The sequence below is a fragment of the Pan troglodytes genome, chromosome 12, assembly GCF_028858775.2.
Source record: "Pan troglodytes isolate AG18354 chromosome 12, NHGRI_mPanTro3-v2.0_pri, whole genome shotgun sequence".
Taxonomy (NCBI): Eukaryota; Metazoa; Chordata; class Mammalia; order Primates; family Hominidae; genus Pan; species Pan troglodytes.
In genome coordinates this window covers 104,286,533-104,314,230 of record NC_072410.2, presented here as the reverse complement: position 1 = coordinate 104,314,230, position 27,698 = coordinate 104,286,533, and the positions used below count along the sequence as shown (strand labels likewise).

At 36.9% G+C, this 27,698-nt stretch overlaps 1 protein-coding gene and 1 non-coding gene across 7 annotated transcripts; both read right to left on the bottom strand.

Moving 5' to 3' along the window:
- Positions 1-539: 539 nt before the first annotated feature.
- NT5C1B (5'-nucleotidase, cytosolic IB) lies at positions 540-27,698 on the bottom strand. 6 transcript variants are annotated; one of them, XM_009442053.3, is made up of 10 exons: positions 27,009-27,685; positions 25,073-25,162; positions 24,564-24,743; positions 23,824-23,961; positions 22,086-22,547; positions 21,660-21,827; positions 20,450-20,579; positions 14,348-14,470; positions 13,759-13,943; positions 540-1,728 (listed from the first exon to the last, which is right to left on the bottom strand). In XM_009442053.3, the coding sequence occupies exons 1-10, from the start codon at positions 27,036-27,038 to the stop codon at positions 1,405-1,407; spliced, it is 1,830 nt and encodes a 609-aa protein (XP_009440328.2). In that variant the 5' UTR covers positions 27,039-27,685; the 3' UTR covers positions 540-1,404. The 6 variants fall into 6 exon arrangements, with proteins under 6 accessions (XP_009440328.2, XP_063646167.1, XP_525698.4 ...); XM_063790097.1 differs by having other exon boundaries at positions 24,513-24,743; positions 27,009-27,139; XM_525698.6 differs by having other exon boundaries at positions 23,818-23,961; positions 27,009-27,139.
- On the bottom strand, positions 20,939-21,040 carry LOC112208216 (U6 spliceosomal RNA). Its single transcript, XR_002942640.1, has one exon. It is a non-coding gene; the product is annotated as a U6 spliceosomal RNA (small nuclear RNA).

Sequence of the window (27,698 nt, the reverse complement as noted above, 5' to 3'; positions counted from 1 at the left end):
AGGACACCTACAAAATAGTAGGTACTCAGTGTCACATGTCACAACTGATATATTTTGGACTGGTTTACATAAAATTAGGGAGCATCAGAAGATGTGTTTCAGCTGTGGTCTTCTCTCATCTAGAGCCAGGGGTGGAATACATATGTACAGGTGGAGTAGAGATGAAGGTGGAGGTAGAGAGAGCAGGAGAGGGTAGGAGGAAAAGAGGAGGGAGGAATCCTTAGACCTGCAGTGTAACTGCTGTGTAGTTTATGCATGGAACTTAATGAAACGATTAATCTGTACCAGATGGGTCCAAAGGCCATGAAATTAATAACTCTATTTGGAAGGGAGGAAAGAGACCTCATTATAACTTTTGAAGTAAGATTTGAATTTGAATCTAATTAGTCTTAACACTTATTAGCTCCATATCCTTAAACAAGCTATCTAATCTTTTTGAATCTTAGGCTCCTCATTGATAAAAAGGAAGGTAATAATAATACTATGTCACAAACATTTAATTTGATAAGAAAATGAAGTAACATGTGAAAATAACCAGGTCACTGTGCCTAACATATGATATATTTAATGACCAACCAATTTTTGTTGAAAACAAAACAAAAATCATGAGAGAATGACAATGAAGGGCCAGGATACTACACTTCATGTCACTTTTTGAAGTGGTAGCGTAGGGTCTTTTTTTTTTTTTCCATACAAATATGGATGTGCCAGCCTGCCAGGCCCAAAGCCGGAGACTTCAAATATGAAACTCTGTGGACCAGAGGCATTTAACCCACCAAATAATTTTCAGAGAACCTTTCTTAGGGGTTTCTGTTTAAGGCTTATCTTAGAAAGTACCCTGGAGGAACAACCAGATGATTTATTTCTAAATGAGCAGTATCAAAATTGTTATACTCATGCAGGTAGAGTGAAATTCTCATTTTGCTTTGGTTACAAAGCTAGCCATAGCAGTCACAGAATACAAAGCTCCAGTTTTCAAGAGTGTGCTTAACCATACTCCTTCTGCCTTTGAAGACACTATTCTACAATGCTGATGGGTAACAATTCATTGTTATCTACAAACATCCAAAAATGAGCAGTGCTTTATAAAACTAAGTAAGCTTCTAAAACAGTGCCTTAAGCATGCAAATATTCAAGTTCTAAACTTATCCTAAAGAGTCATCATTATGACTTACACAGAGATAGGTGTAATGGCATTCAACAGTATTGGTAGTTCAAAGAGAAGTAGTTTGATGGTAACTTGAGGGTTCAAAAGGTTTTCCAAAAAATCAGGAGAAAACCTTTCCAAAGAAGCAAAGTTTTAAGGTCCAATTTTCTGAAATACCTATCTAATTATCCTAGAGAGCCAAAAGAAGTGGCTTCTGTAACACCAGACTATCACCACTTTATTTCTCCTCCCTGCCCCTAACTACTGAATTTTTTATTAAAGCCATGAGCTGCGATGGAACCTAACCTCTGTGCCCCTTCAATGTGGAACATGTGGTCATCAAAGAAGATGTGGGGCCGGATCTTCACCAAGATGGGACTTTTGGGGGCTCCAGCAAGGAAAAGAGCTTCATCTATCTCTAGACCCCAGCGTCGAAGGGTCTTCAGCACACGGGCGCCTGAACTGGCTGCACTCCTAGCTGTAACCAGGTAGGTCCTGATAGGACAAAGTAACCGTTCATTTTTGGCGTAGAACTTCTTTTGCAGTCTGCCTAAATCTTCCAGAAAGCCTTTTAGGGGACCCTGTAAAAGGAACATATATCACAGCTGTGATACAGTGAGCCAAAGAAAGTGAATGCTAAAAAGCAGAGACCTATATGATACGATACAATACAAAGGATATAATACAGCATGACATGCAGTGTTATGAAGCTGATGGCAAAATGCTAAAACTTGATAGGAATTTATGTGAATATGTTTTCTGATATAGAACCATCCTTGCATTCCTGGAATGTGCCTAAAATGACCATATTATTTAACATGTAAACCTATATACTTTAGGTATGAAAGAATGTTCAATAAATACTTAAGCCAGGACAACAGACATAAACTATCCATGGTAAGCTGGAATAGAGGGTCACTCTAAATAAACTCTAATTAGTTACCAAAGCACTACTCTTTTAATTTGCTTTTTGTGAATTGTGCATTTTAACTTTATGAAGTATATGCTTTTGTCTAGTTTAATGCTGTTTGGCTTGAATCTAACTGTGTCTTTCATTTTTAACCTTTCCAAACACTTAGTTTTAGTATCTCTTGTATAGAGCCTAATATTGGATTTTGCTATGTGATACAACCTGAAAATCTTATTTTTTAAAACAATAGTTAAGTTTTTGTTCATTTACATTTATTCATATTACAAATATACTTGAGATTGTTTCTGTCTTATGGTTTTTATTGCATTTTCCATGTTTTAAAATTTTTAAAGGATTGTTCAATAATCTGTGTCTTTCTTCTTTGTAGTTGTGTATGGGTGGTTCTTCTGACATTTAAGAAGGTTTACATTATTTCCTTCTATAAATTACCTTTACAACTATAACCTTTTATAGTACCCTCAGTCTTCTATTTTAAAAAGAATCCCAGATCTATTATTCTTCATAACGAGAAATAATGAAAGCAGGGCATTTCTTCAGTGTCTCTGTAGTCCTCTATTTCTTCTCCACCATCTAATTTTAGTCATTTATTTACTTTTCCTTGGTGTTTCTTTTGCATTATTACATTTTGTTTTATTTCTTTTTATCAAGTTTACATTTCATCCTTTGATTGGCTATTGTAACTGAAAATTCCAGCATACTTCTTCCGTAGACCTTCTTTCCCCATATTTTTCCATTTTTTGTTAGTTACATAATTTGTACATCATACAAATTTGTTCATTTGTACAGTTGTTTTAGTTTTAATTCTATGGTTAAGTATATTATATGACCATTTGTGCCTTTGTGCTTCTAGTCCTCTGCATGTTGGCCGAAATTTGTCCTGTAGTACTGATTTTCTCAAAAACATCTTATGGTAATAATCCCTGAGAATATAGTATATTCTCAACTATATATCTATTTCCTCTGTCCTTGAATAAACTTTTGGCTAGATATAGAATCCATGATTTACATATAAGATTCTCCACAAGATCTTATAAGTAGTGTTCCACTGTCTTTTGCTTTTGAATGCTGCTCTTGAGAAGTTTGAGGGCCTCTTGATTGCCATGCCACCTCTTCCACCACTTATATGAGTAGGCAGCCCAGATAATTATTTCTTCATTTTGAAGCCCAGTAATTTCACTAGGCCATGTCTCAGTGATGGTCATTTTGATTCTATACCTCTGTCATACAATATGGGCTTTTAATCTTTAATATTTTAATCATTTAATATATATAAACATCTTTTGATAATTTAGCAGTTTTTAATTTATATTTTTACATTAATTTGCATCTTTATATTTAACATCAGTCCCCCTCCCCCAACATGATTTTAAAGTTTTTCTTCAGGGATTCTACTTAGGCATATGCTGGGTCTTCTTTACCTGTTATCTATTTCTGTCATTTTTCTATATGTAATTGTATTTTTAACAGTAACAGATGGGTAATAACTCTATTGGAAGGGAGGAAAGATTTACAGCATTCTATAACTTTCACATTTTATCGTCTCTTCCTTGACTATTGCATTTTTACTTTATGATCTTGCTTTAAGTCTTTAAAAGTCATGGCAAATGTTCAGTCATAATTATCTGTATTATGTCAACTTTTTCTTGTAAGAGCTCTTCATCTGTTATTTGATTTTTTTCTTTTTTAATCTGCCTTTTTCTCATAGTATCTTTGAATGTATTCAATGTCAGCTCTCTTTTTATTATTACTTATACTGAAGTAGACTGGTTTTTCTTGGGATAATTGGTGGGTTTCTAGGGGAAGGTCAAGGGTAGTATTTTGAGACTGACTTGTTTTCATGATTCAAAGGCTCCCTTCTTTGCTGTCATGGAAACAAACAGTTTTCTGTAAACATGACTTATTGTGTAACCATTTGCTTAAATTTTCTTTAAGATTGTATATCTTAGAAAAAAACAAGTAAATTTGCTTTCTCACGGTAAGAGGCCATACATATAGGTGAAAAAACTGGGACTGTTTTTATGACAAAAGCAGCAAACTCATAGTGACTGTTGGCAGGAACCACCCTCATTGCAGTTAGTCTTTAAAACACAGAGGGGCACAGTTTCCCTTGCTGTTTTTGGATGATTTCCAAATGGAAGAAACAGAGAATGCTGAGTTATGTCACCACATTCAAACCAAGTACCCATCTCATTCTCTTTTACTTCTATATTGGGGTATGTTTTATAATTTATATATTTGCACAGTAGTACAGCATATAATTTATCAATAAAAATATAACAATACTAGGGAAACTTACAAAAAGCAAATACTAGGGAGAGACTGTTACTCCCACCCTAATAACAAGAAAACTCCAATCTAAAAAATAACTTTTCTTGAGCCCATCAAAGAGCTGAGATTGCAGGGTAACCACCTAGCATGAAAACTAGGGAAAAACAGTCATCTTCAAGAAGACATGGAGTGCAAGAACTGTGTACTTTTGGTAGAGTGTTGAAGAAAGTTATACCAGCTTCCATACAAGCAAGTACAAGCAATTCAAGTAATTTCAAAAAGACATTGACAAAGAACTGGGGTCCACCAATGAGAGAGCATAGAAGCCCTAGGATCCACAGGCACAAGAATTACACACTCTCTTTTGGGCTTTTCTCCATGGACTTCACTAGATGCTGATGACAAAGACTGCAGGCAGTGGGGTGATAGAATAAAGCCATCCTTGATGGCACAGGTGTGGAGGAGGGGAGCCGCTGCCACTGGGGGCAAAGACTAAAACTCCGCCTAGTTGCTTATACCCTCAGGAACAAAGAGCCTAGACTGTTAGAAGAGCTTCAAACAGTGTTATCCTCCAGGGCATGAGTAAAGATCCACTGTTACAGAAGAAAACATTCTAACTTTGGGAGGATAAGAGACTATCAAGGATTGGTACCATTAGATATTGGCTATCACTGGGGCATGGCAAGATCCAGGATGTTCATCCCTAAGCCCTAGGAAGATAGAAGAAATAGCTGGGAAGGGGTAAGAATGAGGAGACCTTCTCTGCAGCAGACACACAGGGAAGGCCTGCTGCTGAAAGTCGACTAGAAATCTTGAGAAAAACCCTCTGGTAAGCCAGTTTGCACCCTAAGAACAAAGTTGATACCAGACAAACTTGGATCCTGTGGTGCCATGAAGATAACCATAGCAACCACAAAACCTAAAACAACTTTAATACTTGATTTGATTGATTCAATCTATCACAATAATTGCTAGTCCCACAGTAAAACAGAACAAAACAAAATGAACAATCTACTTTTAGGAGAAATTAAAAGAACTAGACTTAGTAATGACCCAAGTGTCACAAATATAACAGAGGGAATTGAAAATAACTGTGATTAATATCTTTAAATGTCTACTTTAAAGGTGGATACCATACATGAGTAGACTAGCAATTTTGGCGAAGAGATTGAAATGAAAAGAGTTGAATGGAACTATATAGAGAGTGCCTAATGGATGTGTCAGTAGACTCAACACAGCTAAAGAAATAATGAGTGAACTTGAAGACAGGTCAATAGAAATTGCCCAAACTGAAAAGAGAAAGAGAAAAAAAGAGTGGGGAAAGAAGAGCAGAGCATTGAAATGCTGTGGGACACACACACACACACACACACACACACACACACTCCCCTCTCATATTCAAACCAAAGGAAATATAGACAATTATGAAGGCAGCCAGACAAAAATAGACACATTACATACTAAGGACCAAAGATACAAAATTCATAACATTTGTCATCAAAATCTATACAAATGAGAAGACAATGGAAGAGCATCTTTAAAGTGCTGGGAGAAACACACAGTATACCCAGAATACTACATTCAGTAAAAATAAAATATTGTTTTAAAAACTAAATAAGAATAAAACTTTTTAGGCAAAGAAAAACAGAGATTCAGTACCAGTAGATTTGTACGACATGAAATGTTAAACAAAACAAAATAAAACAAAAGATCTCCTGGCAGAAGGAATATGATAACAGAGAAAAACCTGATCTACACAAAGAAAGGAAGATCTCTGAAAATGATTAAAAGGAATTTGAATATGAAATACATATTTTTGCCTCATCCTTATTTACTAGACGGTATTTAATTGCCAAAAACAGAAATAGTAGTGGAAAAGAAAAATAAATGTTGCAGTCCCCAGGTCACTAAGCTAAAGGGAAAAGTCAAGCCTGTAACAGCTTAGAGACAACCTGCCTCCCATTCTATTCAAAGTCACCCCTATGCTCACTGAGATAACTACATATCTGATTGCCTCCTTTGGAGAGGCTAATCAGAAACTCAAACCCGCTTGGAGTTTTCCTACCTTTGCTTCAAGCTGTCCTGCCTTTCCAGACCGAACCAATGTTCATATTATATATGTTGATTAATATCTCATATCTCCCTTAAATGAATAAAACCAAACTGTGCTCTGACCACCTTGGTCACATGTCGTCAGATCCTCCTGAGGCTGTGCCATGCATGCGTATCCTCAACCTTGTCAAAATAAACTTTCTAAATTAACTGAGACCTGTTTCAGATTTTTGAGGTTCACAGTAGCAAAGTATAGAGAGTTTATAGCATAGATGAAATAAAAATATATGACAACTGTAGCACAAAACATGAGAGGGAGAGTTTGGCAGTTCGTTGTTGCAAGGTTCTTACAGTACATATGATGTTGTAGAGTATAACATTGACAATAGACTGTGATTACTTAAAGTTGTATATTGTAAACACTAGAGTAACTAATAAAAAATTTTAAATGAGTCATAAGCCAATAGTGGAGATAAAATGGAACGTAAAAACACACAATAAGTCTGTAAGTAAATAGGGGAAAAAAGAAAAGAAAAAGGGGACTAAGAACCGTTGGAACACAGAAAAAACATAGGAAGATAGTAGATTTTAATCCAACCAAAGCAATGATCACATTAAATTTAAATGTCCTAAAAATAGCAATTAAAACACAGGGATTGCCAGATTGTATAAAATAGCAGCACCAACTGTAATATCTATAAGAAAAATAAGTTAAATATAAACACAATTTAAATATAAAGACATAGATAAAAGTATAGAAAAATCATATCATACCAACATTAGCCCCCCCAAAAAAGCTGGAGTGATTATATGAGTATCAGATGAATATTACATAATGAAAAGATATTAATTAAGATTAAGACAATATAATAATCCTAAATATGTGGGCACCTAAAAACAGAGATTCAAAATACATGATACAAAACTGATAAAATTGAAAGGATAAATAGATAAATTCTCAAATATATTTGGAGACTTCAACATTGCCTTCTCAATAGTACATAAAGCAAGTAGACAGAAAATTACTGACAATATAAAAAACCCAAGCAATATGACCTGAATTAATTTACATACTCTAATTGACATTTATAGAATACTTAATGACAACAGAATATTCTTTTCAAATACACATGACATATTCATCAAGATAGACCATATTCTGGGCATAAAACATACCACAACAAATTTAAATAATTGAGATACAAAATATGTTTTCTAATCACAACAGAGTTAAGCTTTGTTTCAACAATAGAAAGATACCTGAATAAACTCCAAATATATGATAATTAAATAACCTACTTCTAACCTATTTCCTTCAAAGAGGAAATTACAGAGAAATTTAAAAAATATATTTTGAATTGAATAAAAAAAATCATCTATCAAAATTTGTGGGATGCAACTACAGCAGTGTTTAGAGGAAAATTTATAGCATTAAGTGCTTATATTAGAAAAGAAGAGAGGTTTCAAATTAACAGTCTCAGCTTCCACATTTGAAAACTTAGGAACAGCTGGCTCAGGAAAATTGATTTACCTCTGGCCAAACTGACCAAGAAAAACAACAACAAAAAAGAAAAGACACAAATTACTAGTATCAGAAATAAAAGTGGGGACACATCACTAAGGATCCTACAAATGTTAAAAACATATTAATAAAACACTCTAAAAGTTTATGTCCATAAATTCAATTATTTAAATGAACAAATTCCTTGAAAAATGCAAGCTCATAAACAGAGAGAAGAAAAGAATGAGAAAAGGAAGAAAAAGAAAAATGGAAGTTCTATAGCTATCAAAATAATTGAATCAGTAGTTAAAAGCCTTCCAACAAAGAAAAAAGTCCAGACCCAGATGGCTTCTCTGAAAAATTCTACCAAACATTTTAAATAGTTTGTATCACATTTTATGAGGTTAGTACTACCCTGTTACTAAAGTCAGATTAAGATATTACAAGAGAAGAAAACTGTAGAGGATGAACATGAATACATAAATGAATAAATAATACAAAATATTAACAAATTGGATTCAGCGATATATGAAAAGGATAATACCACATGACCAACTTGAATTAATACCAACAATGCAAAGCTGCCTCAGCTTTTACAAATCCATTAATGTAATTTACATAACAACAGACTAAAGGAGAGAAACCACATGTTTTTTCTCTAATAGATGCAAATCAGGCATTAGTCAAAATTCAACCTTCATTTATTATAAAAACTCCCAAAAAGCTAGAAAGAGAAGGTAACTCCCTCAACCTGACAAAAGGCATCTAGAAAAGACCAATGGATAACAGTTAAGAGTGAAAGATTGATGTCCCCCTAAGATCTGGGTATATGGCAAGGGTGTCCACCCTCATCACTGTTCTGAACATTGTACTGGATGTACTAGCAAGGTAAAAAGGCAAGAATGATAAATAACAGATATACAGCATGGAAACACAGAAATAAAACTGTCTTTAGTCACAGTCAGCATTATTGTTGACTTAGAAAATCTCAGTCTACAAAATTGTTGCAAGAACTAACAAGAAAATTGAACAAGGTTGCAGAATACAAAAACCAATTGTGATTCTATGTATTAGCAATAAATAATTGGACAGTAAGGATTTTTAAAGTACCATTTATGATAGTACCAAAATATTACAAAATGCATAGGTATAAATAAAAAAATGTAATATCTGTGTGCTAAAACCTACAAAAGACTAAAAAAAATTTAAATGATCTAAATAAATGAGGAGAGGAGAAATACCATGTCCATGGACAGAAAGACTTAATATTGTTAAGATATCTATTATCCCAAGATCTAGCTATAAATAAAATAAAAATAAAAAATTCTTGTAAAAAATTTTCCCCCAGAAATAAACTTCTTAAATCTATATGAAAGTGCAAGGGAATCAGACTGTACTCTCTCTCTCTTTCTCTCTGTGTATATATATATATATATATATATATGTTAATTTTAACAAAGTTGAAGTATTCACACCACCTGGTCCTAAGAAATACTATAGCCAGGTGCAGTGGCTCATGCCTGTAATCCCAGCACTTTGGGAGGCTGAGGCGGGTCAGGAGTTTGAGACCAGCCTGGCCAATATGGTATTTTACTCTTTACTAAAAATACAAAAATTAACTGGGTGTGGTGGTGGGTGCCTATAGTCACAGCTACTCGGGCGGCTGAGGCAGGAGAATCTCTTGAACCTGGGAGGCGAAGGTTGCAGTGAGCCGAGATCATGCCATTGCATTCCAGACTGGGCGACAGAGCGAGACTCTGTCAAAAAAAAAAAAAAAAAAAAAAGAACTACTATAAAACTACAATAATCAAGACAATGTAATATTGATAAAAGGATGAATATCTGTATTAAAGGAACAAGGCAGAAAGTCACCCTTTTCAACAAATAATGCTTGAACAATTAAGATATCCAGGAAATTAGGATAAGCAGGAAAAATGAACCACAACTTGTGCTTTGCACAAATACCATATTGACTCAAAATAGATGATAATCCTAAGTAAGAAACCTAAAACCATAAAATTTCTATATAAAAAGTCTGGAGATAATCCTTGTGGCCTTGGATTAGGCAAAGATTTCTTATATATGACATTAAAAGCACAATTTCTAAGAGAAAAAAATTGATAAATCTGACTTCATCAAAATTATAAGTTTCTGCTCACTGAAAAGCACTGAAAGATGTTAGAATGAAAGACAAGCACAGGCTGAGAGAAGATATTTGTAAAACACACACCTGATAAAGGATGAGTATCCAAAACATATGAGGAACTCTCAGAAGTTGATAACAAACCAAAAACCCAATAAAATAAGGAAAATATTTGAACAGGTACTTCACCAAAGAAGATATGTGATGGAAAAAAGCACCGATAAGATGCTCAGTAACATTTGTCATTAAAGAAATGAAGCCAAAACTACAATGAGATAATTTTTTTATCAACACTAAAATTGCTTAAAGAAAGAAAGAAAAGAAAAATACTGAATACTACCAAAGGCCAGCAACAATGCAAAGCAACAAAATCATGCATTGCTTTTAGAGATGCAAAATGTTATGTCGTTTGGGAAAATAATTTGACTGTATCTCATCAAATAAAACATACACTATTTATCACGTGACCTAGCAATTCCACTTCTAGGTATTTAAAAATGAAATGGAATCTTATATTTACACAGAAGTTTGTATTCAAATGTTTAAAAGTAGCTTCATTTATAAATGTCAAAGACTAGAAATGACCTACTCCTTCAACAGGTAAATGATAAAGAAAATGTGGTACATCCACAGAATAGAATACTACTCAGCAATAAAAAGGGGCCAAGTACTGATACATGCAATGACTTGCATTATGCTATGATAAATAAAAGAAGTCAGATTGCATTGTGTATGATTCCATTTATGTGACACCTGGAAAAGGCAAAACTATAGAAAAAGAAATCAGTGGTTGATGGGGTGTGGAGATAGGGTAGTAGGATGACTCGAAAGGGGCATGAGGGAATTTAGTGATTTAATGAAACTGTTGAGTATGTATTTTTATGTTAGTGGTTATTTCACAATTATATATATTTGTTAAAACAAAATTATCCACTTAAAATTATAAATTTTACTCTATATAAATATACCTCAAAAATTCTGATACACACACACACACACACAAACATACACACACACACTTAGAGACCATTATTCCAGAATGGTGAGACAAGAGATAGGGATCAAATCAGGAGATATCAGTTACTTGTCACTGTACTACATTGGAGATTGGAGGCTCATAAACTACATTCGGACTTAAATTAATCCTTTCCAGCTGTCCCATTTGCTGGTGACTTTCAGACCTCTTCCATTTGACAAAATTAAGATACTGTCATGACCAAACCAACACCCTACTAGCAACATACTTGAATGTCTTCAGTAGGAGTTGTACCTCATACATTCTTTCTCATCAGTGGAACACACCCAGCAAGGCCTTCTGGCCTTTATGGAAAATCATCTTTTTCATGTAAAAAAATGGCATGTTTTTTAAACTGGCAGAAGTACTGCATAATAAAGGAAAGCATGTATACTAGAAATGTGTTGAGTATTCCTGCAATAAGTAGGGTTGGGATTCACAATTTTAATTGTTTAATGGGAGAAAAAGGCAATTTAAGGAGCAAAAATAAGTGAGAATACATAAAACTAGAAAGTTTCTGCAAAGCAAAGGAAACGACAGAGTGAAAGGGCACCCTATGGAATGGGAGAAAATATTTGCAAACTATACATCTGATAAGGGTTAATTTCCAAAATATGCAAGGAATTCTTACAACTCAACAGCAAAATAAAAACAAATTAAGCTGGTTAAAAATGGGCAAAGGACTTGAATAGACATTTCTCTAAAGAACACATACAAATGTCAATGGGTATATGAAAAGGTACTCAACACATTAATCATCAGAGAAATCCAAATAAAAACCACAATCCAATATCAAATTTTACCAGTCAAGAAGGTTATTATAGAAGACAAAACAAAACAAAGATACCAAATGCTGGGGGAGTATGTAGAGAATGTGGAACCCTTATACACTGTGGGCAGAAATGTAAAATGGTATAGCCGCTGTAGAAAACAGAATGGAAGTTTTTCCAAAAACTAAGAATAGAACAACTACCAAATGATTCAGTAATCCCACTGCTGAGTATATATCCAAAAGAAATGAAAGCAGGATCTGAAAGAGCTATGTAAACTGCAGTGTTTACTACAGCATTATTCACAATGGCCAATATTTGGAAATAACCCAAATGTCCATCATCAGGGGAATGGATAGAGAAAATGTGGGATAAGACACAACATAATATTAGTCAGCCTTTAAAAAGAAGGAAATACTACCATTTGTAACAAAATGGATGAGACCTGGAAGATCTGCTAAGATGAATAAATTCTAGAGATCTGCTGTACAATGTAGTGCCTATAGTTAACAATATGGTATTGTACACTTAAAAACTTGTTAAGTGGATAGATCTTATGCTAAGTATTCTTAGCAAAATACAAAAAAAATTTTAAAAGACAAGGAGAGTGCTGGATGTGTTTATTACCTTATTTGTAGTGACAGTATCATGAGTGTTATGTATATGTCCAAATTCATCAAAATGTATATATTAAATATGTGCAACTTTTAAAAATTAAGTATAACTCAATAAAGCTGAAAAAAAGAACAAAGTACAAAATGAGAAAAGAACTGAAAAATGTAAAATCTAAAAGAAATTTAGATTATTTACTTCAGATGGGAAAATACTACTTTAACATTTGTCTGGAAGTAATGCTTTCTTTGAAATGTTTTTGTTTAAGTGTTCTTTTTATGGAGGATTTCCACATTTCAATAATGGTGAAAGGCTCTGAATTTCAGCAGAGTAGACTGATATAAAATATAACAAAGAATTTTCTTAATAGTAAGCTTTGTTAATACAGAACTTTATAACACTAGGTCAGGGTTTCCAAAGGAGCTATTTAGAAAGAGAATATGAAGTTGAACACACACTCCCATAGTTTAAATATTGCTTGCTTTAATGAGAGGTGACTAAGTAGAAAAACTTTTCAACTTTCAATTAGTCTATTCATACTTTTATGAATTTATATAAAAATAACAATATTTAAGTTTAACTTAAGTTCAGGAAGAACTGAGAAAAAGAACAATTAAATTTCTTGGGAAAATTGATAGAATAAAATTAAAAGACCTATCAGTTTAGATTCAGATTAAGTGACATTTTGATTTCAGATTTCCTTTTGTTCAAAAGTTATAGGTTCTGTTCATTTTTGACCTTGATTTTAACACTTCAGTTCATGGATGGATTGAAAGGTACTCAACAGCACTAATCCAAAACAATCTAAATAGTTTCAGTTTGATTACATATTCATAATTTGCACTTGTTTGAGGATCATTATTTGATTCAAGTTCTTAGTTGTGCATATTTTCTCAATTAAGCGATGCCTTTCTTGAGTTTGAAGTCAAGGACAGAGATTCAACAAATGCTTACTCTAATCTATTGGAAATGACCCTACTATTTTGAGAATTTATTATGTAGAAATGGCTTATTGATAAGCAGTATTTCCTGTTACTCCCAATTTGGAGAGGGCAGACTTCTTATCATGGGAAGATCATGCAAGTATTTCCAAAAGGATAGATAAAATAATGTTAAAATTAAAAATAAAGTTGTCAGCAGTGAATGCATCAAAGTGAGCCATTCATGAAAGAAAGAGAGAAAGCTCCAAAGATAAGACAGTAAGAAGGAGTGCCCTGCCTAGAATAACTTAAACATTCATCAGAATGGACCAATATTGATATTTATATATTAGAAAATAAATAAGTACATAAAAATTAATTAGCACTCATTGAACCTACCTGAGCAAGAGGCTTACTTTCACATAATGTATCATACTGGAAGAATTTGTCCAGCCCATGCTCCTTGGTAAAATGTTCAGACTCATCAGAGAAGAGGACAGCATCCCCATCAAAGGCTACACGGAGCTGAGTGTCACAGTAAGCCATGTCTTTGGCTCCATCAAACATTGTCGCAGAGGCAATACCTGATAGATCATGGAGACTGATTAATACTCTTCTCAGGTCCATGAGTTATAGTTTCTACCATTAAAAAAAACAAATTCTCCCAGACCTTATGTTTTCTCTCTAGCTATTACCTGATGGCTCAACTCCTCTTCACAACCACAGACCTCAGAACAGTTGTCTATGCACTGCCTCTGTTTCTATAGGGATGGAACATGTAAAATGGATTGTAGGACAATTACTGAGGATGTCCATTTCCAGGAAAGTCAAAGCTCTAAAGGACAGACTTAAGTATTGCCCCATGTGGAAAAACTTCAGAAGAATATCCAACAAGACCATAAGCCTCATAATCATATGCGAAACTTAATGTAAGTCACCATTAGTGTAAACCTCTTTATTAACTAGAGGAATAAAATCAGACTAATACCTTCTTGTATTGCCTCTTGCACTTTTTCAGAATCTGCAGCAATATACAAGTTGGTAAGATATGCCTTCAAATAGCCAATGGGGTTTTTCCCCCCGGTCAGACAGAAGCGGTCAATCAGTAAGCCTATGATCAGGCAAGAAAGACTTTGTTATGACAGAGATTAAAGACAAAATGCTGTAAATCCAAATAAAAGTTACCTTAGAGATAACTGAGTTTATTTGTAAATTCAACTGGCTTTATTTGTGAACCTGAAGGAAAGTTACCTTAGAAATAAACTTTAAAAATCATCTTATGGTACCAATATTTAAAATTCCTCAACTATTTTATGTAATAGTGGTTGTATTTGGTACATTACAGTTTATGGGCATAGTATATTCACATAGATCATGCCATTTTATTCTCACAAACATACTGAAGGTATTATTATCTTCATTACAGGAAAGGAAAGTTAGACATAAAGACTTATCTAACACACTGATTTAGATGCATAGAGCAGACTTGAGCCCAAGTGTTTGACTCTTGTCTAGGCTAGAACAGGGTACTTTTTCTTGAACTACAGCCTCCTCACTAACTGTAAAGGTCTATTAAGATGTGGCTCTCAAGATCGCGCCACTGCACTCCAGCCTGGTGAAAGAGCAAGACTCTGTCTCAAAAAAAAAAAAAAAGAAAAGGCTCTATCTCAAAACCATACAATTACATGGAAAGTAAACAACCAACCTGCTCCTGAATGAATTTTGGGTAAACAATGAAATTAAGGCAGAAATCAAGAAATTATTTGAAGCTAATGATAATAAAGATACAACATACCAGAATCTCTGGGACATAGCTAAAACACTGTCAAGAGGGGAGTTTATAGCACGAAACACCTTCATTGAAAGTTAGAAAGATCACAAATTAACAACATAACATCACACCTAGAGGAACTAGAAAAAAAAAGAAAGAAAAAAACTAACCTTAGAGCTAACGGAAGAAATAACCATAATCAGAGCTGAACTGAATGAAATTGAGATGTGAAAAAATATACAAAAGATCAAAAAACCAAAAGTTTGTTATTTGAAAGAACAAATAAGATTGATAGACTGCTAGCTAGACTAACAAAGAAAAAAAGAGAGAAAAATCCAAATAAACACAATCAGAAATGACACAAGTGACATTACTACCAACCCCACAGAAATAGTAAAACAAAACAAAAACCCCTCAGAGATTGTTACAGACACCTCTATGCATAGAAACTAGAAAACCTAGAAGAAATAGATAAATTCCTAGAAAAATATAACCTCCCAAGATTGAACCAGGAAGAAACTGAAACCCTGAACTGACCAATAACAAGTTTCTAAATTGAATCAGTAATAAAAAGCCTATCAACCATAAACAGCCCTGGACCAGATGGATCCTCAGCCAAATTCTACCAGACATATAAGAAGAACTGGTATGAATCCTACTGAAACTATTGTAAAAATTATGGAGGAGGGACTCCTCCCTGACTCATTTTATGAGGTCAACATAACTCTGATACCAAAACCTGGCAGAGACACAGAAAAAAGAAAACTTCAGGCCAATATCCCTGATGAACACAGATGCAAAAGTCCTCAACAAAATACTACCAAACCCAATCCAGCAGCACATCAAAAAGCTAGTCTACCGTGATCAAGTAGGCTTTATTCCTAGGACGCATAGTTGGTTCAACATACACAAATCAATAAATGTGATTCATCAAATAAAAGTAAAAAGAACTAAAAGTTCTTAAACTTTTAGTTCAGAACTAAAAGTAAAAACTATATGATAATCTCAATAGATGCAAAAAAGGCTGTCAATAAAATTTAACATCCTTTCATGTTAATCCCCTCCCCAAAAAAAAACCCTCAGCATTAAAGGAACATACTTCAAAATAATAAGAGCCATCTATGACAAACCCAGAGCCAACATCATACTGAGTGGGCAAAAGCTAGAAGAACTGCAATAAGACAAGGATGCCCACTCTCACCATTTGTATTCAATGTAGTCCTTGAAGTCCTAGCCAGAGCAGTCAGGCAAGAGAATGACAAAAGACATTAAAATAGAAAGAGAGGAAATCAGATTATCTCTACTGGAAGATGATATGATTTTTCACCTAGAAAATGCCATAGTTTCTGCCCCAAAGTTCCTAGCTCTGATAATAACTTCAGCAGTTTCAGGATACAAAATTAATATGCAAAATCAGTAGCATTTCTATATACCAACAATGTTCAAGCTAAAAGCCAAATCAAGAATGCAATCCCATTTGCAATCACCACACACAAAAATAAAATACCTAGGAATACAGCTATCCATGGAGGTGAAAAATCTCTACAAGGATTACAAAACACTGCTGAAAAAAAATCAAAGACAGCACAAACAAATGGAAAAACATCCCATGATCATGAATAGGAAGAATCAATATTGTTAAAATGGCCATACTGCCCAAAGCAATTTACAGATTCAATGCTATTCCTATCAAACTACCAATGACATTTTTCACAGAATTAGAAAAAACTACTTGGAAATTCACATGGAATCAAAAAAGAGCTGGAATAGCCAAAGCAAACCTTAGCAAAAAGAACAAAGCTGGAGGCATTATATAACCAAACTTCAAACTATACTACAAAGATACAATAACTAAAACAGCATGGTGCCAGTATAAAAACAGACACATAGACCAATGGAACAGGTTAGAAAACCCAGAAATAAAGCCACACACCTACAACCATCTGATCTTCAACCAAGTCAAGAAAAACATGCAATGGGGAAAGGACTCTGTATTCAATAAATGGTGCTGGGATAACTGGCTAGCTATATGCCAAAGATTGAAATGGGACCCCTTTCTTTCACCAGATACTAAAATTAACTCAAGATGGATTAAAGACTTAAACATAAAACTCAAAGCCCAAGCCCTAGAGGAAAACCTAGGAAATACCATTCTGGACAGGCTCTGGCAAAGATTTCATGATGAAGACACCAAAAGCAATTGCAACAACAAGAAAAAATTGACAAATGGGAGCTAATTAAACTAAAGAGCTTCTGCATAGCAAAAGAAACTATCAACAGAGTAAACAGACAGCCTATAAAATGGAAGAAAATATTTTCAAACTATGCATTTAACAAAGGTCAAAAATCCAGAATTTGTGAGGTATTTAAACAGATTAACAAGCAGAAACAAACTTCGTTAAAAAATGGGCAAATGACATGAATAGACACTTCTCAAAAGAAGACATACATGCAGCCAACAAGCCTATGAAAAAAATGCTTAACCTCACTAATCATTAGAGAAAATCAAATCAAAACCACAATGAGATTATCATCTCATACCAGTCAGAATGGCTATTATTAAAAAGTTAAAAAATGACCTGCTGGTGAGGTTGTGGTTAAAAACGAACACTTATATGCTGCTTTTGGGGGTGTAAAATAGTTCAGCTGGTGTGGAAAGCAGATTGCAGATTTCTCAACGAATTTTAAACAGAATTATCATTTGACCCAGCAATCCCATTGCTGGGTATATACCCAGAGGAATATAAATTGTTCTACCATAAGAATATATGCCTGGCAGGGCATGGTGGCTCACGCCTGTAATCCCAGCAGTTTGGGAGGCCAAGGCGGGCAGATGATCTGAGGTTGGGAGTTTGAGACTGGCCAGATCAACGTGGGGAAACCCTGCCTCTACTAAAAAAATACAAAATTAGTCGGGCGTGGTGGCACATGCCTGTAATCCCAGCTACTCTGGAGGCTGAGGCAGGAGAATCACTTGAACCTGGGAGGCAGAGGTTGCCGTGAGCCGAGATAGCGCTATTGCACTCCAGCCTGGGCAACAAGAGCAAAATTCCGTCTCAAAAAAAACAAAAAGAATATATGCACACATATCTTCATTGCAGGACCATTCACAATAGCAAAGACATGTAATCAACCTAAATGCCGCACATTGATGATAGACTGGATAAACAAAATGTAGTGCATATATACCATGGAACACAACCATAAAGAAGAATGAGATCATCTTTTTTGAAGCAACATGGATGGAGCTGGAGGCTATTATCCTAAGTGAATTAATGCAGCAACAGAAAACCAGATACCACATGTTCTCACTTATAAGTGGGAGCTAAACATTGAGTACACATGCACACAAAGAAGGGAGCAATAGACATAGGGCCTACTTGAGGGTGGAGGGTGGGAGGCGGATGAGGATTGAAAAACTACCTATTGGGTAATATGCTTATTACCTAGGTAATGAAGTAATCTCTACACCAAACCCTCATGACATGTGATTTAGCCATATAACAGTGAATTATCATCATTAAACATTAATATAACATCAAATGCTTTTTTAAATCAGTAACAATTACAAAAAAACACTGGCTGTTTGTAAGAGGTTTATAAAATATGCACCTTCATATACTACGGGTAAAAGTGTACATTGGTACAAGCTGTCTAGAAAGTGATTTGATGATATGCAATATGTATCAAGAGCTTTTAACCGGTTTGTACCTTTTGACCTAAGATTCCTTTTTTTTAAAAAAAGGAATATTCTGAAATTCTGATAACGATTTCTACAGAAAGGTCTCAGTTTAGGGTTATTTATAAAAGCAAAACATGTTCAACAATGTGACAGTAGTTATATAAAGTATAGGATTATTCATATGATAAAATATCATTCAGAGGTTTTTTTTTTTTTAGATATATGATAAACTGGGTAGCTGCACATGATATAAAGCAGAATACTGTGTCTAGTTAGTTGTTTGTCATCTGTATGGACCAAGAGAGTAGGTCAGGTCCATTAACTGTCTTGGTGGAAGTATCTGCTTTGGTATTAGAAAATGCTCTCATTTTTTCACTTATGTCAATATTGGGCATATGTGGCACAAAAGTGTATTCTACAAATCCCTAAATCATATGAATTTCATCACCCAGAAATTATTTGGTGACACTGAGACTCCAGAAATGATTAAAGCATCATCCCTCTTCTTAAGGAGATCACAGTTCACTGAGGAGCCTGGCATGTAAAACATTTGTTATAATAAAGACCCTGGCAGATGGAGATACGAATTGCTTTCAGTACCCAGAGAAGGAAGTAACTAACTCTTCTGGGTCAAAAGATTTTTATTCCATGAACAAGGCTGCATGAGAAGGTTGTACACAATCAGTTCATCAGCAGAATTAACAGGTAAATAACTGATTTCTTATGCTTCCAGCCTTGATAGGTCAGCGTGGTGAGGGATAGATAGACCTCAATCACCTACTAAATCAATTAAGGCTATGTGTTGTTAAATACTAGCTGTTGTTTACTAGATGATTGCTATATGCCACTCATCTATGTTAAATTTTTATGTTTTCTCTTTTTACTTCATAACACTATGAAGACTGCACTTTTAAAAGGCAAAAAATTTTAAAATGTGCTTCAATGATTCCAGCCTTATAGTTAGAATAATATAAAGTAAAACTCATAACTTATATCTCAATTATTTGTAAATATGCCCAATTTAAATGTTATTTTAACTTCACATACCCATTTAGAAAATAGGCTAATTGTGCCTGAAATAATTCAGGTAGTTCCATAATAGGAAAAGTTGGAACTTTCTCTTAAAGTCCCCAACACACTGATAGAAACACTGAAGAGACTAGAATAAATCAAATTTTCTATGTAAATTATTTTATGTGTGGGGAGAGAGAGCAGCCGGGGACAATCAGATTTTAAGAGTGGAAAGGAGAGGTGAAAACCTTTAAACCTTTAACACAAATCTGTGGTGAGCAAGAAGTTTGATCACACAGTAAAAGCCTTTGGGTTGACGGCTTCTTGAAGTCAAGTTCAGAAGTGAAAAACATACAACAGAGAAATATATTGCAGGACCTAGGATTAAGACTTTGAAATTCACACTTGACAAGTTAAGTCCAGAGCTTTGAGCCCAACTCTGTGCTGAAGTTAAAAATGAACATGGCCTCTCTTGTTCTGACATAGGCAAATAAACATTCCTGGCGCAGAAGGGGGTGTCAGTATCAAAGACACTGCATTTGGTTAAGCCACAGTTAGCAAAATAACATGGCTTCTCTCTTTCAGAGCGGAGAGCTGGTCTTCCACATGGTATTTATTTTACTTACCGTAGTGATTGACGCTGTTTATAAGCCGCACTCCCACTTGGGCATGGTTATTAGTCATCAGTACAATATCAAATAAGTCCTGTTCATCAGGATATAGATCACGGAGTCTAGCATTGACATACTGTAGTGCCTGCAGGTTACAAACATGAATGTGTGTAAAGAGGGGCAGGCAGGGTGGATCTGGGGAGGCCGGAGAGGAAGCATCTCATCAGAGTCAAATTCAAGCTCTGAAGAATCTTCACTGAGAGATTCTGGCTCCTTTAAGGAAGATTTATCCCATGCATTTCTGTATTATCAACCTCTCATTCATAGGAACTCAGTTAATGTTCACAATACATGAGTAATGTTTGTTGAAAATTGTTTCCACTTTGGGGTCACTAGAATTATCTCTGGGGGACAGGTAGAGAGTAGGGTCAGGCTAACCCTATGTTTGATTGATTTTTAAAATCTGCTTTTATTGATCATCTAATGATTGTTTTTTTTATTTTGAAAAATATGGACTGCTTCATGAATCTGCATGTCATCTTGCCCAGAGGTCATGCAAATCGTCTCTGTTTTGTTCCAATTTTAGTATATATTCTGTCAGAGTACTTTATGTATTAACATGTATCCTGCCCATGCTTTTACTGTGTCTCATAAGTACATTCTACCAACAACTTATAGAGGTGTCATTTGTTTTTGCATGGTTATGATGTTATTGTGTAATATTTATATAAGCAGATCAAAGTTGTAAGTGCTATACATTTCAGTGTAAGTGCAGAGAACCTTACCTTCTCTATTAAAGTCACACCCCTAAGTGCCAAGGGCATCTTTATTTTCTTAATATGCTATGTTTGGGGCCAGAAGAGCTAACGTGAATTTCATTTCACTGTAATATGGCATTTTATTTCTACTACTCAGGATCATAAACTCATTATGGCTTCTTAGCACTCCTTCGAGGGAGAGAGGTTTCTGTTACAGGTCTCATGATTAGGACTTCACTTAGGGAAGACTAACATACCAAATCTAGGGCTGTGGGCTGGAGTCCCTTCCTCCACAGTCTGGAAGCCTGTGCGAAATCATAAACTGACCTGGGTCAGCTAGAAGGAGACAAGAATGACAAGGGTGGGCTAGGAATGATCTGGGAAATTGGATGCCCTCCCAAGGGTTGGCCTGGATCCCTCCCTCGCCATCGAGGGTCCTGGCGGGCCAAAGACAGCTTGCAGAATACCTTGACGAAGCGGAACGCCGGGCCCGGGGTCAGGATGACGTTCTCATTGGTGAGCTGATACTCCATGTACTTTTCCAGACCCTCTTCCTCGTAGATTTTCCTGCCGTCCACCATGTTGAAGAGCGCGCAGGATGAGAGAGCAATGGTGATGGCGTTCTTGGGTTTGGGCTGCAGAGAGGGACGCCAACGGGAGGATAGTCACATAGCCACGAAGAGGACAGGGTTGGGGCTCCTCCAGGGTAGGGTGAGAGTAGGACAGCGGGCCCCTGCTTGGAGAAGCGGGATGCTGGAGACAGCTGAGGCTGGGACTCCCCGAAGTTTGGGGAGGAGAAGCGGGAGGACCTCCCTGCGCAGTGGAGAGGAGGGCGGCTGGAAGAGGCTGCAAGGAAGGGCGCCCCGGGTGCCAGGGGCGGCGGGCTGGCTCACCGGCCAGGGGCGCGAGCAGCTCGGGTTCTTCTCGTAGAACGACCTCATGGATGCCCAGCAGGCAGCCTCGTAGTAGTCCTCGTCCTCCCGCTGCTGCTGCTGCTCGGACAGAGAGTTGCGGTCCAGCTGGGTGGAGGCGGGGTAGATCCCCCTGCGCTGGCTGGAGGACTGCCACTCGGTGGGGGACGTGCGCGAATATTCCAGCGGCTGCGAGTCCCGGGTCTGGCGGATTTCCCGCACGATGCCTTGGGCGCAGGCCTCCGGATTCTCTTGCATTTTGGTGCTGCGCCGGGAGCCAGGATCGGGCTCTGGGGGCGTGGGAGGCCGCGAGTCCAGCGACCGGGGCAGCTGGGGCGACGCGGGTGGCTGGAGCGAGGGCTGCCCGGACAGTGGCGGCGGTGAGGAGTCATGCAGGCTTGGGGAGGTGGATGGAGTCCGGGAGCTCGTGGAGCTGCTGGGGAGCTGCAGCAAGACAATGGGCGTCTGAAGTCGAGGCCTGCCTGCCCATCTCCCGTCAAGGATCTGTCCCTTCTGCCTATTCCATTCCTAGACCTTTGATGGGTGCTGGTTCATCTCAGCTCCTTAAGTAGGGCTTAAGGGACCCGGACATTTCTAGGCCTCAGCTGTTTGATATTTCTGTTAAACAGACACAGAGACTGTCTGCTTTCATTCTCCCCTAGCTTCCCCATAAGCATTTCACACGTTTTTATTTGTTTGGAGTATATAGGACCCAGTCCTCTTCCTCCCCCTTAGGCAGCTGACACATGGTTTGCAAAGTTCTGTCCCCTGCTTGGCATATACCTACTCAGTCAGAGGCCTGCAGGTAGGACAGAGGGCATGCAGAATGGATCTTGCTTGGCCAGTGCCTTAGTGTGTGACTTCCAGTTAACTCCATGAGCAAAGTGGGCCAGACATTCTCACCAGAACACTCTACATAGCACCTCAGGGCATGTCTCTCCCCGCTCCCCATGTGAATGATGCAGTGATGGCTGGGAAAGTCTCTTGTCTGGAGACTGGAGCATCTCCCCAGGGCCTTCAGAGCTCCTTGTGCCAGTGAAGCACAGTTACATAGAATCATCTTCCTAAATAGGAAAGGGCCATTCTAGAGAAAAAAACTCCTTTACTAAGGTGAGCAAGAAGTTATTAGGTATCCATATATGATTTCAGATTGTTTCACACATGACTCAAAAAAGCATGTTTTTGTTTAGATGATTGAGTCAAATCCGATAGAGATGATGAATTAGGTAGGAATGCATGCTTTCCCAGTGGCTGGGTCTGGGTCATTCGCTCTGCTTCCAAAATCTTAATCTCTAAACTAACTTTTTTTTTTAATTGCTTATGTGGTCAGGCCTAATTAAAAACTCAAAGCGCCACACAATCTGACACTCTTTTTCTCTTGTGGTGACTATTTCCTTCCCTCTTTTGAGAATCACAGTTAATTACTATTTGTTGAATGAAGGAAGGAAGGAGGAAGTGTGCAGCCTCTATATCTAGAGCCCCTGGGTTTTAATGCTAGCGCTACCACTTATTAATGTGAAACCTTAAACAAGTTCCCTCTGTACTTCAGGTTTCTCAGTGGCAAAATGGGATTTACGGGTGGAAGGGAGTTCTCCCAAGGGCTAAATTAGCTAACACATGTAAAGCACATAAACAGGGCCTGGCACGTAGAAAGCATCAATAAATGTTAACCATTGTTATTATTCTATCATCTACTCCTCCCTTTCATCTTTACCTCTACCTTAGCACTGGTGTTCCTGCTTCTAGGCTCATCTATGGATGGAGCCTTGGTGGATGGGCTCCGGGATGTTCTAGACCATTGACTGCGCACAAGGTACCCTTGAGAGTCTGTCTTCCGCGGTGATGATTCTTGTGATCCCTGTGATGGAAAGAAGAAACCCAACGGTGTAAAACCCCATCACCAACTCCTTCTATACATGTGCCTGCAGAATAGTCATGTCAGGCTGAATATAGCAGCACCCAGTGAGAAGATCCCTGGTCTCAATGACTCTTAACTCAACCTGAACTCTTCTGTACTATTCTAACTCTGGTCTAGTCCTCACTTCTGTTTGGAGCATCTATGTGGGGGTCCACTTGAAAGAGCATCCAAAACCAAGATGCAAACATATTTTTTCACTATGACTCCTCTTATGTGGATATTAGTATGGTTCACCATTGTTCCTCCCTTTTCCTCACTTCTTCCCTCGAGGATAAGCCTGTTAACAGATGCTGAAACAATATATCCACCATTTTTTACCAGACTGTAAAGGTGAGGGCAACTGGTACCCCACTGAGGTTGCAGGGGGACTCTAAGGCAGCTGCTGAAAAGGAATGGAGCCCTCAAGCTTTTCTTTTAGGAGAAACAAGAATGAAGGACCCCACGGAGCAGCAAAGTAAAAGAGTTTCTATTTGCCATATTCTTCCCCTCACCCAGATTGTCTGTGGTTCCCCTTCAGAATCAGTAGTGCGATCTCTGCTCACCCTCATCATGGTGATCTGCTGGCCCTGCTCCCACAACAGGCACATGTGAATATAAATACGTATTGTGCGGCAGGGGCCAAGGGCTGTTCCCTCAGCTGCATAAAGGCAGCGTCTACACGACGAGTGACCCTGGAAGGGGCAACATCTCAGCGAGTGATTCGGATTGACTGCACGCCTCATCTGAAAGATTGTGCAGAAAGTGGTCAATGCCATGGCCAGACCCCCTCCCCTCCCTGATTTGAACAAAGACCAGTCTCCCCTCTGTTTAGGCTGAGCAGAGGAGCCTGCTGTGGTTCCACACATTCGAAGTGAACACTAGGGTACGGATGGAGGGGAAGGCAGGGCCCAACCTCTCCTAGTTCCTTAACCTCCTCATGAGGACATTAGGGACGACTTAATACAATTCTCAACAGCTTGGTCTTCTCTCCCAGAACTCCCTGCCCCCTAACATTTTCCATTATGCTTTCTGCTCCTTAATTTCCTCACCTCTGCTACAGAGATCGGCTCACCTGATTGCTCAGACGAACTCCTGTTTTGTCAGATTCCTTTCTTTTTTCTGCTTCTAGACTCTCTTTTGAGGACCTCATTCTGGGCTCATTCTTGACAAGGAAACAAAGAATGTTTATTAATTTTTAATCTCAGGGCATTAGGAACTTTGGCTTTCGGAATAAAAGGATAAAGAAAACACAAAATTTATTTATTTGCCAATATAAAAAGGTATAAACTCTAGACCTTAGTTTCCCCTGTTCTAACAAGCATGAGTAAAAGGTAACACATATTTTATTAAAAAGAACTATATAAACAAGTTTTAATATAGAAATTTGTTGGTTCATAGATTTGAGATATACAGCATTTATTGTTTAAAGACTGATAACATGGGAAATATTAGGGAATTGTGAAGTTGTTTATGTAGAATAAGTTTGGTTTTTTTCTCTATTACTCTGAAACTTGCTACTTACGGAACTTACTTTTCCTTGCCATTTAGAATTCAATTTTTTCTTGTTTTCATCATCACTATAGCTCAAATTTTCTGTGGATCTAGCCTCACCAATATTAGTTTGATTTCTAAATATAAGGACCTTAATCTCATACAAATTTATTGAAAGTCATGTCTTCTGTTCCTATCATTTAATTACTCATAGATCTAGAGTGGAAAGGGATTTCTTACCAACAAATTAACAACAGATAGGGAAAACCAAGTAAAAGAGCACAAGAAGATGACTCACTTTATGGAACTCTACTCAAATATTTATGTTTTCATTTTCATTTGGAGGAGATACTTATTGGAATATTATTTGAACTGTTTCATGCTAAGTAAGTAGCTGCAATGTGATCAAGATTAGTGTTATTTATATGTTTAAGGAGCACAACTTCTAAGTTAGACCAAGATCCACTAGAGCAGTCTATATTCATCCGTTTATGCTCTGTGTTTTGCACGCAGGAAAAATCTCATCAATGTTAGTTGCATGAGAATGTTAGTTGCATGAGAGAATGGCATAGCTGTATGGCTCCTGAACTAATTTTAAAATCTTTTCATCAACTCTCACTCCCCTTATACATATACATAGCAGTCACCATAATATCCTCTTACTTCTAATTCCAAATGATATTTTGAATCCAGTTCCTTTTTTCTATCTCTATTATCATTGCCTTGTTCCAGGTCTCTGACCATCCTGGGACTACATTTTCAGAATATAGCCTTTCAAACAAGTTTCATGGCCTTAAATCCTCTCCACTTCTAGATCTGTCCACCATATTTATTTAGAGTAATATTTACAAGATGTAAATCTAGTAATGCTTCATTCCTGGATAAACACTTTCTTCACTTGGTTTGACCAGGAGCCTCATGATGTTTTCCTGTGTACCTGCTACTTGCATGCCCTTCACTCTATACTTTATCACTATGTTCTACTAATACCAAGTGACTTGTGTTTGCCTGCAAACACCAGCCTTATTTCCTTATGGTCTCCTCTTCTCTCCTGTGTTCTTCAAAACCCAGCTCAGTGTGACCTGGGGGAAGTTCCCAGAGTGAAATATTGCCCTGTGTTGCTTGTGTCTTTTTGTACATACTTTTACAGAGGAATGAGTTGTCCTTTGTCTATTGTCTTTCCTACTAGGCCTTGCATTCTTCAAAGACAGCCACTGTTTTTACCTTTTACTACTAACATATGAGTATATGCTAAATGAATACTGACTTATTGGAATCATTTATATACTACACGTTTTAATCTTTTTCTTTGCTGTCTTAATTTCTTTTAAATTTCTCCTTCTCCCTTTTCTCTACTCTTTCCATTGCCTTTATTCTCTTCCTTCTCTTTTCCTCTACCTGAAGCCATTATCTGAAATTATTTGATCATTGCAGAGCCTTTGCAGAGGCAAATGATAGACTGATATCCACATTTCTTCAGCCCCATGGCAAGATTCTAAGACACTCGGTTCACTCACCTTTTTCTGTTTGAGAGATGTTTGACTCATTTTTTTACCTGTTGAAATTCTTTTGTTGTTATCCACATTTTTGTCTCCCCAGCTCCATTTCCTGTCACTTCCCTTGCTCAGTCTAGCTTTGCATTTAGAATGTCAAATTTATGACATCATATGTGATTCCATAGTAACAAACTGACTCTATGAATATGTGATTAACCTTTTCTTAAAAAACAAAAAATAAATGTTTCTTCATTTTGAGTTATCTGCTCATAGCCATTGTCTTTGTTTTCAGAAATTGATGTCTAAACATTGTTCAAATGTTCAATATGTAGCAATATCAATATTACCACTTCCTTTTTAAATCTTTTTAAGCATTTCTCTGCCATTCATTATATTAATCCCATTTGTGACTGTCTGTTTCCTGGTACTGCCAAAATGAATGGCAAAGTCATTTGTGGATCCAGTCATTTATCCATGTTCATTCTGCCAGACAGACTTTGGAGGGCTTTTCTCAAATCTAGAGACTATTTTTGACAGCTGGGATTTTGTTCCAGACATGGAGTTTAGACTTGAGTTTGAGTTTAGCTTTAATGTCTCATGTTTCTTTCAATGGCAAAACCTGTTGAGGAAGACACTGTCAAAGTCCTTTCCCCATGGCTAGACTCAGTGTAGAATGTTACCTTTGCTGCCCCATCCTTAACCCTTAACCCT

Coding starts and splice junctions, on each gene's coding strand:
- NT5C1B (XM_063790096.1), bottom strand. CDS start 27,038: ATGAGTCAAACATCTCTCAAACAGAAAAAG. Junction 23,962..24,512: donor GGGAACCACAGACAATCTGG/GTGAGGGGAAGA, acceptor TTTCCATCACAG/GGATCACAAGAATCATCACC. Junction 14,471..20,449: donor AAACAGCGTCAATCACTACG/GTAAGTAAAATA, acceptor GCCTGATCATAG/GCTTACTGATTGACCGCTTC.